This window comes from Trichechus manatus, unplaced genomic scaffold, assembly GCF_000243295.1.
Source record: "Trichechus manatus latirostris isolate Lorelei unplaced genomic scaffold, TriManLat1.0 scaffold00168, whole genome shotgun sequence".
Lineage (NCBI taxonomy): Eukaryota > Metazoa > Chordata > Mammalia > Sirenia > Trichechidae > Trichechus > Trichechus manatus.
In genome coordinates this window covers 3,805,937-3,821,299 of record NW_004444104.1, presented here as the reverse complement: position 1 = coordinate 3,821,299, position 15,363 = coordinate 3,805,937, and the positions used below count along the sequence as shown (strand labels likewise).

The window sequence follows — 15,363 nt, the reverse complement described above, 5'->3', positions numbered from 1 at the left end:
TGCTTCACAGATTCATTGTTGTTCTTTCTCGTTGCATAGTACTCCATTGTGTGTACGTACCATAGTTTGTTTATCCATTCATCTGTTGATGGGCATGTAGGTTGTTTCCATCGTTTTGCTATTGTGAACAATTCTGCCATGAACATGGGTGTGCATATGTCTATTCAAGTGACTGCATTCCACATTTTTGGTATGCTGTGTTTTCCTTTTCATTCAATTCAAAATTTTTATAATATTCCTTGTGTGTTCCTCTTTGATCCATGGATTATACAGAAGTGTCTTGTTTAATTCCCAAGTAATTGGGAGGTTTTTCCAGATATCTTTCTCTTATTAATTTTTAGTTTAATTTCTTTGTGGTCAGAGAACATACCCTCCATCACTTGATTTATTTTAAAATTTTGAGATTTGTTTTAGGTCCCATAATTAGGTCTACTTTGACAAATGTTCCGTGTTATGTTGTGAAAGTGCTGTGTAGATGAGTATTAGGTAAATTTGGTTGATAGTTTTGTTCAGCTCTTTTATATCCTTTCTGATTTTGTGTCTACTTGTTTTATTGGTTACTGAGAGGTAAGTGTTGAGATTGTTTCAGTTTTATGAATTTTTGTTTCATGTATTTTGAAGCCCTGTTACGTAGATAAATATTTAGAATTGCTATAGGTTTTTGATGAATTGTCTCTTTTAACATTATGTAATATCTTCATCTCTGGTAAATCTACTTTATCTGATGTTATTATAGCAAGTCCAGTTTCTGTTTGCATTCCTGATTTTAATTCTGTTGAGTATACACAAAGGGGTGGAATTGCCGGGTCATATAGTACTCCTACATTTAACTTTCTGAGAAACCATCAACGTGTTTTCCACAATGGCTTACAATTTTACAATCCTACCAGCAATATATGAGAGTTCCTATTTTTCTACATCCTCAACAACACCTGTTGCTTTCTGTTTTTTTGTTTTTTGTTTTAAATCATAGCTATCCTGGTGGGTATGAAGTGATACCTCATTGTGGTTTTGATTGGCATTTCCCTAATGACTAATGACATTGTGCATGTTTTTATGTGCTTGTTGGCCATTTGTATTTCTTCTTTGGATAAATGTCTATTCAAATCCTTTGTCCATTTTTTGATTGCGTTATCTTTTTGTTGTTAAGTTGTGGTAGTTCTTTATATATTCTGGACACTAACCCTTATCCAATATATTGTTTCCAAAATTTTTCTCCCAATTTGTAGGTTGTCTCTTCACTGTTTTGATGAAATCTTTTTATAAGCAAATGTTTTTAATTTTGGTAAGGTCCTATTTATTTATTTTGTCTTTTATTGCTCATGTTTTTGATGCATATCTAAAAATCCATTGTTAAAAAACAGGTCATAAAGCATTACCCCTATGTTTGCTTCTAAGAGTTTTATGGTTTCATTTCTTACACTTAGGTCTTTGATCCACTTTGAGTTTGTTTTTGTATTTGGTGTGAGATTAGGTCCAGATTCATTCTTTTGTTTGTGGAAATCCAGTTGTCCCAGGACCATTTATTAAAGAGACTATTCTGTCCCCACTGGACAGACTTAGCACCCTTGTTGAAATCAGTTGACCATAGATGTACAGGTTTATTTCTGGGCTCTCAATTTTATTCCGTTGGTCTGTATGTCAATCATTATACCAGTACCAGCCTATTTTGATTTCTGTAGTTTATAATATGTTTTGAGATTGGGAAGTGTGATTCTTTCTACTTTCTTTTTTTCAAGATTGATTTGGCTACCCTTTGTAGTTCCATATAAATGTAAGGATTGACTTTTTTACATTTCTGCAAAGAAGGCTATTAGACTTTTGATGGATATTGTATTGAATCTCTAGATTGCTTTACATAGTATTGACATCTTAATAATATTAAGTCTTCAGAGACATGAGCATGGAATATCCTTCCATTTATTTGTGGTTGTTGTTTTTAGCTATCATATAGTCACCTCCCAACTCATGGTGACCCCATGCACAGTGGAATGAAATGCTGTTGGGTCCTGTGCTATCACCATGATTAGTTGCAGATTGGACCATCGTGATCCATAGGGTCTTTTTGGCTGATTCTTGGAAGTAGATTGCCAGGCCTTCCTTCCAAATCTGTCTTAGACTGGAGGCTCCACTGAAACATGCTCCACATCATAGCAGTATGCATGCTACCACTAACGGACAGGTGGAGGTCTTCTTTAATTTCTTTCAGTAATGTTTTATAGTTTTCAATGTAAAAGTCACTTCCTTGGTTAAATTTATTGCTAAGTATTTTACTGTTATAGATGCTGTTATAAGTTGAATTGTTTCCTTAATTCCCTTTTCAGATTGGTCATTGCTGATGTGTAAATACCCAACTGATTTTGTGTATTTATCCTGCCATTTGCTGAATTCATTAATTAGCTCTATTACCTTTTTTGTGGATTCTTTGGGGTCTTTTATATATACACAGTCATGACATCTGCAAAAAGGGATAGCTTTACTTCTTCCTTCTTGATTTGGATACCTTTTATTTCTTTTTCTTGGCTAATTGCTCTGGCTACAACTTGTAGTACAATATTGAATAGCAGTAGTGAAAGTGGGGAGCCTTGTCTTGTTCCTGATCTTAAGGGGAAAGCGCTCAGTCTTTCTCCATTGACTATGATGTTAGCAGTGGATTTTTTATAAATGCCCTTTATCATGTAGAGGAATTTCCCTTCCATCCCTTGTTGAGTGTTTTGATCCTGAAAGGGTGTTGAATTTTGTCAAATGCCGTCTCTGCATTGATTGAGATGATCATGTGGTTGTTTTCCTTTATTCTATTAATGTGGTATATTACATTGATTGATTTTCTGATTTTGAACCACCCTTGCATTCTTAGTATAAATCCCCCTGATCATACTGTATAATCTTTTACATATGTTTTTGGATTTGGTTTTCTAGTTTTTGTTAAAGATTTTTGCATCTATATCCATAAGGAATATTGGTCTATAGTTTTCTTTTCTTGTGGTGTGTTTGCCTGGTTTTGGCGCAGTAGTTAAGAGCTCGACTGGTAACTAAAAGATTGGCAGTTTGAATTTACCAGCCACTCCTTGGAAACCCCACAGGGCAGTTCTACTCTGTCCTATAGAGTCACTACGAGTCAGAATCGACTCGACAGCAACGGGTTTTTGATTCAGAAGGTTTTTGATTACTGATTCAATTTCTTCACTTGTGAGTTTGTTGAGATTTTCTACTTCTTCTTGAGTCAATGTAGGCAGTTTATGTATTTCTAGGAATTTGGCCATTTTATCTAAAAGAACATTCTTAAGAAAAAAGATTTTTGATTAGTCTTCTGGTGATGAACTCTTTTAATGTTTTTGCTTGAAAATATCTTTATTTCACCCCTGTTATGGATTGAATAGTGTTACCCTAAAAAGTGTGTCAACTTGGCTGGGCCATGATTCCCAGTCCTGTATGCTTGTCCACCATTTTGTGATCTGATGTGATTATCCTATGTGTTGTAAATCCTACCTCTATGATGTTAATAAGGCAGGATTAGAGGCAGTTAAGTTAATGAGGCAGGACTTAATCTACAGAATTATGTTGTATCTTGAGTCAAACTCTTTTGAAATATAAAAGAGAGAATCAAGCAGAGAGGAGAGGGACCTCGTTACCACCGAGCATGAAGAGCCAGGACTGGAGTGCATCCTTTGGACCCAGGGTCCCTGTGCTGAGAAGCTACTAGATCAGGGGAAGATTGATGCCAAGACCTTCCCCAGAGCCAGCAGAAAGAGAAAGCATTCCCCTGGAGCTGGCACCCTGAACTTGGGCTTCTAGCCTCCTAAATTGTGAGAGAAAAAATTTCTGTTTGTTAAAGCAATTCACTTGTGGTATTTCTGTTATAGCAGCACTAGATAACTAAAGCAATCCCCATTACTTTAAAATGTGTGCGTGTGTGTGTGTGTGTGTGTATGTGGACATATCAATGTGTGCGTACTTAATAACTTCTTTCATAAGGATCAGCACAAAGCTGGTTCCTATGAGGCAGAGTTTAAAGATGTTCCAAACGTCTGACTTTTCCAAACTGTTATACCACGCCATCATCTCTAACGTAAACCCTTCCCTCCAGTACTCTCAGTCTTTGGCTTCCATAATTCACTGTAATGTTTCACAGAACTCATGAAGTTTCACAGAACACATGAAGAACTCATTAAGTGGTTTATTGGGGAAGTAACAGAGTACAACTCAGATCATAAACAATTCAGGATATAGTTCTTCAATCAGGACAGCTTCTTCTCAGCCATGCCCGCAGGCAGGCCTCTCTCTGGCCCTTGGTCTCTCAGCCTCTCAGCCTCTCGGCCTTACCTCTGCCCACTTAGGCAAGTGTTACAAAGCTCCTAGCTCCATGGGTTGGCAAACCCCACCACAACCATATCCTGCCAGTCTCCTTGTTGCTGCTGTCTTGTGCTGCCATCACTGTTCTGCTGCGCCTCCATCTCTCACTGTCTTCTGTGTTACAGCTCCTTCTCTTTGTCACCTGGGTCTAGGAGGTTCTCAGCACAGGGACTCCCAGTCCAAAGGATGTGCTCTGCTCTCATCTCTTCTTCTTGCTGGTAATGAGGTACTCCCTGTCTGCCTCTGGGGTGGCTCATTTTAAGCGTAGAAGGATGGCAAAACTGACCGATCTCCTTGTTAGGGTTCAATACACCTTATTTGCATAATCCCACCCCCACAAAAGTGCCATGCACTTTATTTGTATTATTAGCAAGCTGTCCAATTCCCTTGGTGGGCCGCAAGCACCTTATTTGCATAGTCCCACCCAATCATTTGGTGAGAGTTACAAAGGCCATATAAAAGCAATCCATTGCACTGAAGTACTAGACAAAGAATTGTAGAATAGCCATTAACTTTTTTGCATCCATTAATAATATCATTCCCCTGCTTTCTGGCTTCTGCTGTTGTTGAGAAATTAGGTATCAGACAAAGCGCACTCCTTTGATAGTAATTTATCTTTTTTTCCTCTGGCTGCATTTAGGATTTTCTCTTTGTCTTTTGTTTTCTTCACTTTCACTATAAGTCTAAGTATGGCTTTCTTTTTTATTTATTTTGCTTGGGAATTATTTCTTTTCTTGCATGAGTGGAAAATTTGTAGCCATTGTCTCTTCATGTATTACCTCTGTGCCTCCCCACCTTTTCTCTTTGGGACTCCAATTAAACCTATATTCTATCTTCTCACTTTATCCTCTTCACTTTCTAACCTCTTTTATATATAGCCATCTTTTTTGCTTCTCCATGATGTATTTTTGATAATTTTTATGATCTATGTTTTATTTTATTATTTTTCCTATCAGCAGCATCCTATCTACTGCTAAACTTTTCATGAATTTTAAAGTCTGGAGTTTTCCTTTTTCTCATTTCTAGAGGTTTTATTTGGTTCTTTTTCAAACTTGTGGAGTCACTTTTTATAGTTTCTCTTCATATAAGTATTTTAAAGCTTGTCTTTTATTTTTTCCTACATAGTAAGTATGGTTATTTTCTTTTTATTAAAAAAATTTGTGTCTTCTAATTCAACCATCTGAAGTTGTTAGTGTGTAATTTCTGCTGTCTTTTGTTTCTAATGGTTCTTACTTATGATGCCTTATTTTCTCTTTTGGCTTGCGCTTGATAAATTGTTTTTAGGGATTCTTTGAGGCCTTAGGATTATGGTATTTGTCTTCACACAGGATTTCTGTTTGCTTCTGCTTGTCACTAGCAGCACTATCAATCCTTAGACATTTTAAACTGATTTCAGGGCTTGAGGTATCTTGGACCATTCTAGTGATGCAAATTTGGGTTGTTATTGTGCTAGAGAGCCAGCTCAGAGATATGCACTTCCAGGATGGGGTTACTCTTTCCTTCCTTTCTTCCTTCCTTCTTTTCTCTCCCGTTCTCTTACTATTTAAGACTATAGTAGTCCATTAGTTTAGTAACTTTTCCAAACTATTTTTGCAAACTTAGCCAGGTTTAAACCGGGCCGGGAGATCAACCCAAAGTAAATGCTTAGGATTTTCTCAGATCTTTCCTGGGATGTTTCTTGTTCCGGACATGCATGTGGCCCTTTAAATTTTCCGGTACACACGGGCCCTTCTGAATGCCTCAAGTCCTGAAAGAAACTTTCTTCTAGGCTCCTTGATTTTAGCCCAAAGTTTACTATTGTATATCTCAATCACCCTCTCTTGCCCTAGGCAGCTACAAGCCTTTCAGTATGACAGCCACTCCTCTGCCCTGCACCACCTCCTGAACAAAACAGGGTTGTGAACTTTGCTTTAGTCCTTTAGGTAGCCATTCTACTGGTTTAAACAAACACAGTAAGCTGTGCTCCTTTCAGAACAGACCAGGGTCCCAAGCTGGAAACACGGGGCTGCTGCTTCAGGCTGGCTGGTGAGCCAGTGCTGGGAAAGGCACAGTCAAGTAACAAAATGCCACCAAGATTTCCTATAATTTTTTTTGACATTGCCTCTTTCTTGATTCACCATTTGCTTGGTTACTGTGAATCTCTTACTGTTTACCAGAGTTCTGATAAGGCTAATTCTAACAGTTTCTTCTTGTTTTTTTATTTTTATTTTTATTTTTAAGTTTCTTCCATAGCATGGAGCTTCTTACTCCACCATCTTGGTGATGTCCTGGCCTGTTTTATTTTTTTGTTTGTTTCTTTCTCAAGGACACCAAGTATGCACACACTGGATATCCTCCGTCCCAAATCTATGATTTTTCTCCAATTCTTTATCTTTTGCACTCTTTTTCATTTCCTTTTGCATAGTTTTCTGTAGTCTGTGCAGTACTTCCCTACTTTCAGCTGTCAGTTGCTTCTAATGTGGCTTTCCTTTTTCTCAAGGTATTGTTGTATTCATTTCTTTTCAGAACTCTTTCAGATCACTATAAAAATCTTTCTGCTGTTATAGTATCACTTTTTTTAAAAAGACGTTTTATTTCTTTTTTTGACCTTGTGTTTCGAGTTGATCTGGATTCATAGCAACCTCACATGTGTCATAGAACTGTGCTCCATAGGGTTTTCAATGGTTGATTATTTAGAAGTAGATCACCAGACCTCTGGGTGGACTCAAACTTCCAACCTTTCAGTTGTTTCTTTTAAGACAAATGCATTTATTCACTGTTTTCATCTACTTTGTAACTTAATTCTTTTGATGTGCAAAAATAATTTCCGTCTTCTTTTGTTCCTCATATTTCCTCATCTTTTGGGTGAAGGGCTGTAGATCCCATGCTAGTTCAGTTTTCGCTATTAATTTTATTTATTTGTTTATTTTACTATTACTCTGTTTAAATGGAGCCACTCTAACAGACTGGTTATTTGCTGGAGAAATGTGTTGGGGTGGAGGAAGGCCCCTAGCGTGTGAGCTGGAAAGTTAGCTTAGGTTTAGGCCTTTCAACTGGGAACACTTTGTCACTAACAACCTGCCCTCCTGTGTCAGGTAGCAGGAGGTTTTCTGGCTTCCCCAGGCTGTCCTGTGGATCACAAGTCTCTAAGTTGTTGGTTTAAACTTGATTTATTTCTCCAGCAGCTGCTTAGCTCACTGTCACCTGCCTCTTTTTCCTCCACCTTCCACATGAATGGGCTGTTAGTGAAATCTATGACAAGAAATAGCTAGACTAAACATAAGGTGCTAGTGGGAAAACCCCTTTACACAAGGATTTGAAAAATCTATACTAATCCTGAACTGCAAGACCTCTGGCAGAAGAATTTCTCATTCATTTACCATTCCCAAGTCTGAGGAGAGTCAGGAACATGGACTCTGGTGCAAAGATGCTTGCTCAGTGTTGAGGCACTCAGGGCAACCCCCCTTCCCAGGCTGAGCACTGTTTCTCATCAAAAACAATAAAATAATAAAACCCACTGTTTTAGTTATCTAGTGCTGCCACAACAGAAATATCACAAGTGGATGGCCTTAACAAACGGAAGTTTGTTCTCTCACAATCTAGTAAGCTAGAAGTCCTAATGCAGGGTGCCAGCTTCAGGGAAAGGCCCTCTCTCTCCATCGTCTCTGGAGGAAGGTCCCTGTCATCAATCTTCCCCTGGTCTAGGAGCTTCTCAGCTCAGGGACCCCTGGTCCAAAGGACATGCTCTGCTTCCGGCACCGCTTTCTTGGTAATGTGAGGTCCCTCTGTCACTCTGCTTGCTTCTCTCTTTTATATCGCGAAAGAGATTGACTGAAGATAGAACCTAATCTTATAGATGGAGTCCTGCCTCATTAACATAACCGTCTCTAATCCTGCCTCATTAACATCATAGAGGTAGGATTTACAACACATGGGATAATCACATCAGATGACAAAAATGGTGGACAATCACACAATACTGGGAATCATGGCCTAGCCAAGTTAATACACATTTTGGGGGACACAATTCAATCCACAACACCCACCTTGGCCTTTGTCAAAAATCCCGTTTGTTTTTGGGTAGGGAGGCTCCCATTTGGTGAGGGAACTGCCTCTCTTCAGCCAAGACACTGTCATGTGGGTTCCCCCATCACCTCTTCTCCTCTCTCCTTCCCTCCTTTGTCTGAGCCAAGCCAGTATGCCCTATCTCACCGCATGGTCCCTTGGTGGGGTGATGATGGTAGGTTAGCAGGGAGGGAGCCAGCAGCTGATGTGGCGGAAAGGGACAGATGGCACCCATCTCTTGACCACATGACCAGGTCCCTGGGAAAGCTGGGTGGGGCAGGAGAGGAGATGGGAGCTGTGAAGAGAAGCCTGCTTCCGGTGACCTGCCTCGGGCTAAGGTCTTCGGGCATTGTGGTTGCTTCTTTCCCTGGGGTCTGACCTCATGTGTATTTCTGTTTAATGTCCCCATGCCTTTTTGTCGCAGGAACCGTTATTTTCTTTTTGGGCTGTAAGAAGGTGGATGAAAAGATGGGCCAGAAAAAATCTAAACCAGATTCACAGGTGTCCAAATCTCGCACCATTTACCTCAACGAGCACCTTAAGAACAGATTCTGCAAAAACTCCATCAGGTGAGAAGTGAATGTAGCTGGGAGGAGAGAAGGAGGAAGATGTGGTCCTCTCTGCACATTCCCAAACTACCTTCCAAAAAAAAAAAAATTCATGTAATCTATGCTTCAGGCTATCACAGTTTTCTCAAATCTTGAGGAACTATAAATTCTTAATTTACCCTCAAGAGTAGGATTTGTTTGTATCTTACTTTCAAGGTCCCTCTCTCTGAATGGCCTCTGCTTTCATTTGTTAGTATTTATAAGCAGTACCATGCTGCCTGCTGCTGGTTGATACCCCTGTACACATGAGGAAACGATGCTTTAAAAGAGTACCTTGCTGATCTGCTGGGTCCCCCACCAACATCCTGGATTTCAGGATTGAACCTTAGCTCTCCTAAAAGTTCTGTCTCCTGAGGAACTGGATGAGCCGAGAACTTACTGTAGTGGCAGGGTTGGGTGAAAACTGAAATGAAACTAGTTCTTGAGTGCTCACATTTTTGTTTCTGTGTTGTTGTTTTTTTTTTTAAACCAGGCATTAATGTTGGGTACACCAGCTCAGTGGTCTCTAAAATTTTTGATTATGAACTAATAAAATAGCTAAGAAATATATATCGTTGCGTATTTTGACCCCAGAGGCCAAAAATGAAGAAAAGCAGGAATCCAAAGAGGCAGGGGAATAGTGAAGTGGGCGGTTGCTCGGGGGACATAGAACTTCAGTCGAGAGAGGAGTTAAGTCAAGGTGGAAAATAGAAGGGGAGACTCTGCCACCATAGAGCTAGGACATTGGAGAGCTGCATCCTAAATGAATGGAGAATAAGATTAAAATGTGCCTTGTAAAACGTATATGGTAAGGAAATTTAACCTCTCTTAAACTTGGCTCTGGGTTTAGGCAAAAAACTTTTAAAAAATTCTCTGAGAATTTATCATTACAAACTGGCCACCTTTTCATGGGTTTGATGTCTAAATTGATATCTGTGTGATCCAGAACAAGTCAAGTTTAAAATATATTTTAAAATGGTGCCAGATTGCTAGGGACCCCAGACATCTGGGAGAAGAAAAGCAAACCTTCACTGCATCAACTCAGGCCTGGAAGATTTGCCAAAGATGAAATTTGACCAGATGTGAGCTAAAAAATCCACCAAAGCATAAGAAAACAAGGCCTCATTAGTGAGTGACAGTAGAAAGAAAGAGACAAACAAATAAACAAAAAGCAAGCAGAACTAGACCCTTTAAAACTTCAGGGTATGAAATTATCAGGCATAGAATATGAAATAAGGATGCTTTCCATTAAACATGATAGCGTGATATGTTGAGAGGAATAAAAGAGGATATTGAAAGTATGAATGAAGAACAAAAAGCTATTAAAAACAAACACAGTAGATTTGGAAAAGAAACAAATAGAGCCTGGAATTCAAAATATTAATCTATTTAAAAAGCTCGGTGGATGACGTAGAAAAAAAAAAAGCTAGACACAATAGAAGACACATTGGATGTACTGGAAAATAGATATGAATAAATACTCTTAATGCAATATAGAAAGACGAAGTATTAGAAAATATTTAGGAGAGGGTCTAGCCTACATAAAATCAGAACTCAATCAGAATGAGAAGATAGAATGGGATAGATATTATTCAAAGAAATAATAGCTGAAATTTTTCCAGAACAATGAGAGACCTGAATCCTAAAATTCTGGAGCCATAACTAATAGCAAGTATGATAAGCAAAAAGAAATTCGTGACTAGTTACATGGCATATAGAGTAAATGAGGGCCTCAGTAGCAACATGTACATTAAGTATTAATAAAACTTAATTTCTTTTCTTTTAGATCAAAATATACAAATAGAATTTTGAGGAATTTTTCCTAGTGAATTATTTGAGGTATTGATATAATTTACAGAATAGAATTAGACAATTAGTCCTGTTACTTTTTTGGTTTTTTGGTAGAATTTAATAAGCTGAGTGCACCTAGAAGATTAAATATGTAAAAATATCTAAGAAAATGTTGAAAAAGATAACATGGCTGGATTTGGTAATCTAGATATCAGAATATACCATAAAGATGTGGTAATTAAAATAGTATGGTATTGATGCACAAATAGGTAGGTCTTTGGAGAAAATTCAAATAGATCCGTTTTTATTTTGGGATTTTAAATTAATAAGATGGCATTTCAATCATAGGGCAGAAGATGAATTATTTTTCTTTTCTTTGTATGGACATTCATACATAATTTACAGAATACAATTAGGTCCCTACCTCACACTATGTGCAAGTGTAGCATTCAGATGAATTATGGCCAAATGTAAAACAAAGATGAAGATGTTAGAAGAAAATAGAAGACTTTTATAATCTTGTAAAAATGATGATAATGTTATTATAAAAGTTAGTCAAATTTAAAAAGTTTGACATTTTAGTACAGGAAGTTACTCAGAACCAGAAGCTACTAGATTGCACTGAGCTAACAGATACTTGTATTAATTGATATATTTAATATTATCACTTATTTTTGTGCACAGTAAAATATATTTCAGTATAAAAAATGATTTATCTTTTTTTTTTTTTTTTTAGGAGGAATGTTGTTTCTAGGATTCGTAGCTTGGGCAAGCCTCAAAAATCCTTCATCTTCATTTAGTGAAAATAGTTGATACTCTATATTGTAGCAAGTATTTGACAAGATTTTGTCTAAAATTTAAGTCTTCATAAATCCAAAACTATAAGGAATTGACTTCTTCAAATATTCTTGTGAAGTTTGTTGAAGTTTTTTTTTTTTTTTTTTACTGAAAACAATGTGCTTTAGTTGCCTCACTTTAATATTGTCTTCTTTTCATATACTCCTCATGTTCTTTATTATATTTGGATTTGCTAAATATCATGAGTGTTGTTTTACATAATTTTGGATTTTTTTCTTTTTTTAAATTATTTTACTTTAGATGAAGGTTTACAGAACAAACTTCTCGTTAAACAATTAGTACACATATTGTTTTATGACATTGATTATGAACCCCATGACATGTCAACACTCTCCCTTCTCGAACTTGGGTTCCCTATTACCAGCTTTCATGTTCCCTCCTGCCTTCTAGTCTTTGCCCCTAGGCTGGTGTGCCCCTAATCTTTGGCTGAAGGGTGAAAGTCAGGAGTGACTTCACTACTGAGCTAAAAGGGTGTCCGGGGGCCATACTCTCAAGGTTTCTCCAGTCCCTGTCAGGCTAGTAAGTATGGTCTTTTTTTCTGAGTTAGAATTTGTTCTACATTTTTCTCCAGCTCTGTCTGGGACCCTCTACTGTGATCCCTGTGACAGCAGTCAGTGATGGGAGGCAGGCATCATCTATTTGTGCTGGACTCAGTCTGGTGGAGGCTGTGGTAGCTGTGGTTCATTAGTTCTTTGGACTAATCTTCCCTTTGTGTCTTTGGTTTTCTTCATTCTCCCTTGCTTGCGACAGGGTGAGACCAGTGGAGTATCTTAGATGGCTGCACACAAGCTTTTAAGATCCCAGATGCTATACACCAAAGTAGAATGTAGAACATTTTCTTTATAAACTATGCTATGCCAATTGAGCTAGATGTTTCTGTGACCATGGTCCCCACAGCCCTCAGCACAGTAATTCAGTCTCTCAGGGAGTTTGGATGTGTCTATGGAGCTTCCATGACCTTGCCTTGGACAAGTTGTGCTGGCTTCCCCAGTATTGTGTACTGTCTTACCCTTCACCAAAGTTACCACTTATCTATTGTTTATTTAGTGTTTTTCCACCCCCACCCCTCCCTTCCCTGAAAACCATCAAAGATTGTTTCTTTTTACGTGTAAACCTTTTCATGAGTTTTTATAGTAGTGGTCTCGTACAATATTTGTCCTTTTGTGATTGACTTATTTCACTCAACATAATGCCCTCCAGATTCATCCATGTTGTGAGATGCTTCACAGATTCATCATTGTTCTTTATCGTTGCATAATACTCCATTGTGTGTATATACCATCATTAGTTTATCCATTCATCTGTTGATGGGCATCTAGGTGTTTCCATCTTTTTGCTATTGTGAACAATGCTGCAATGAACATGGATGTACATACGTCTATTCATGTGACGACTCTTATTTCTCTAGGGTATATTCCTAGGAGTGGGATTGCTGGATCATAGGGAATTTCTATTTCTAGCTTTCTAAGGAAGCGCCCTATCATTTTCCAAAATAGTTGTATCATTTTACATTCCCACCAGCAGTGCATAAGAGTTCCAATCTCCCCGTGGCCTCTCCAACATTTGTTATTTCCAGTTTTTTTGGTTCGTGCTAGTAATGCTGGGGGTAGATGGTATCTCATTGTAGTTTGAATTTGCATTCCTCATGTGTCTGTTAGCCCCTTCAATGTCTTCTTTGGTGAAGTGTCCGTTCATTTCCTTTCCTATTTTTTGATTGAATTATTTGTCTTCTTGCTGTAGAGGTGTTGGATTTTCCTGCAGATTTTAGAGATTAGATATTTGTTGGATTTGCCATAGCCAAAAGTTTTTTCCCAGTTTGTAGGTTCTGTTTTCACTCTTTTGGTGACGTCTTCTGATGAGCATAAGCGCTTAATTTTTAGAAGATCTGTTATCTAGCTTATCTTCTGGAGTTTGTATGTTGTTAGTTATTGTTTGTATCCTGTTAATACCGAGTATTAGGGCCTCTAGCATTGATCCTATTTTTTCTTCTATGATCTTTTATAGTGTTTGGTTTTATATTCAGTCTTTGGTCCATTTTGAATTAGTTTTTGTGTATGGTGTGAGGTATGGGTCCTGTTTCTTTTTTGTATGTGGACATCCAGTTTTGCCAGCACCATATGTTTAAAGACGGTCTTTTCCCCATTTGATGGACTTTGGGAACTCATTGATGGTCAGGTGACGGTAGGTGGATGGATTTACATCTGGGTTCTCAATTTTGTTCCATTGGTCACTGTATCTGTTGTTGTTTTGACTACCGTAGCTGTATAGTAGGTTCTGAGGTCAGGTAGTGTGAGTCCTCCTACGGTATTCTTCTTCGATAGTGTTTTACTTATCCGGGGCTTCTTCCCCTTCCATATAAAGTTAATGATTAGTTTTTCCATCTCTTTAGAGAATGTTGTTGGTATTTGGATTGGGATTGCATTGTATTTGTAGATTGCTTTGTGTAGAATTGTCATCTTCACAATGTTGAGTCTACCTATCCATGAGCATGGTATGTTTTTCCATTTATGTAGATCTCTTTTGGTTTCTTGCGGTAGTGTTTTGTGGTTTTCTTTCTATAGGTATTTGACATCCCTGGTTAGATTTATTCCTAAGTATTTTATTTTTTGAGGAGCTATTATAAATGGTATTGTTTTCCTGATTTCCTTTTCATCGTTCTCTTTATTGGTGTATAGGAATCCAACCGAGTTTTGTATGTTTATCTTGTATCCTGCTACTCCGCTGAATCTTTCTATTAGTTCCAGTAGTTTTCTTGTGGGATTTTTGTGTTTTCTATTTATAGTATCATATCATCTCCAAATAGAGACAGTTTTACTTCTTCATTACCAACTTGGATACTTTTTATTTCTTTTTCTTGCCTTATTGCTCTAGCTAGGACTTCCAGCACAATGTTAAATAGAAATGGTGATAAAGGGCATTCTTATCTTGTTCTTGTTCTCAAGGGGAATGTTTTCAGCCTCTCTCCATTAAGAATGATGTTGGCTGTTGATTTTCTATAGATGCCCTTTATTATGTTGAGGAATTTCCCTTCTATACCTATTTTATTGAGAGCTTTTTTTTTTTTTTTAAATCAGGAATGGGTGTTGGACTTTGTTGAATGCCTTTTCTGTGTCGATTGAGACAATCACGTGATTCTTTTATTTTATTTGTGTGGTGGATTACGTTGATTGATTTTCTGATATTCAACTATCCTTGCATACCTGGTATGAATCCCAGTTGGTCATGGCTTATTATTTTTTTGATATGATGTTGATTTCTATTGGCTAGAATTTTGTTGAGAATTTTTGCATCTATATTCATGAGAGATGTTGGTCTGTAATTTTCTTTTTTTGTGGTGTCTTTGCCTAGTTTTGGTATCAGGGATATGCTGGCTTCATAGAATGAATTTGGAAATATCCTTTCTTTTTCTAAGTTCTGGAATAGTTTGAGTAGTACTGGTACAAGCTCTTCTCTGAATGTTTGGTAGAGTTCTACATGAAGATATCTGAGCTAGGGCTTTTTTTGGTTGGGATTTTTTTTATTATTACCTTTTCAATCACTTGTTATGGATCTGTTCAGATTTTTGACCTCAGTTAGTGTTAGTTTAGGTAGGTAGTGTGTTTCTAGAAATTCATCCATTTCCTCTACGTTTTCAAATTTGTTGGAGTATGGTTTTTCATGGTACTCTGTTATGATCCTTTTTATTTCAGTTGGGTCTGTTGTAATTTCATTTCTTATTTGGGTTATTTGC

General features: G+C 37.6%; 1 protein-coding gene across 1 annotated transcript in view; it reads left to right on the top strand.

Moving 5' to 3' along the window:
• The first annotated feature begins 8,547 nt into the window (after positions 1-8,547).
• Positions 8,548-15,363, top strand: part of LOC101349662 (phospholipid-transporting ATPase IB-like) — a 188,367-nt gene continuing 181,551 nt past the window's right edge. Inside the window, exons 1-2 of the mRNA XM_023740918.1 lie at positions 8,548-8,572; positions 8,822-8,966. Of these exons, the coding sequence (XP_023596686.1) occupies positions 8,548-8,572; positions 8,822-8,966 (170 nt within the window). The remainder of the gene's footprint in view (positions 8,573-8,821; positions 8,967-15,363) is intronic.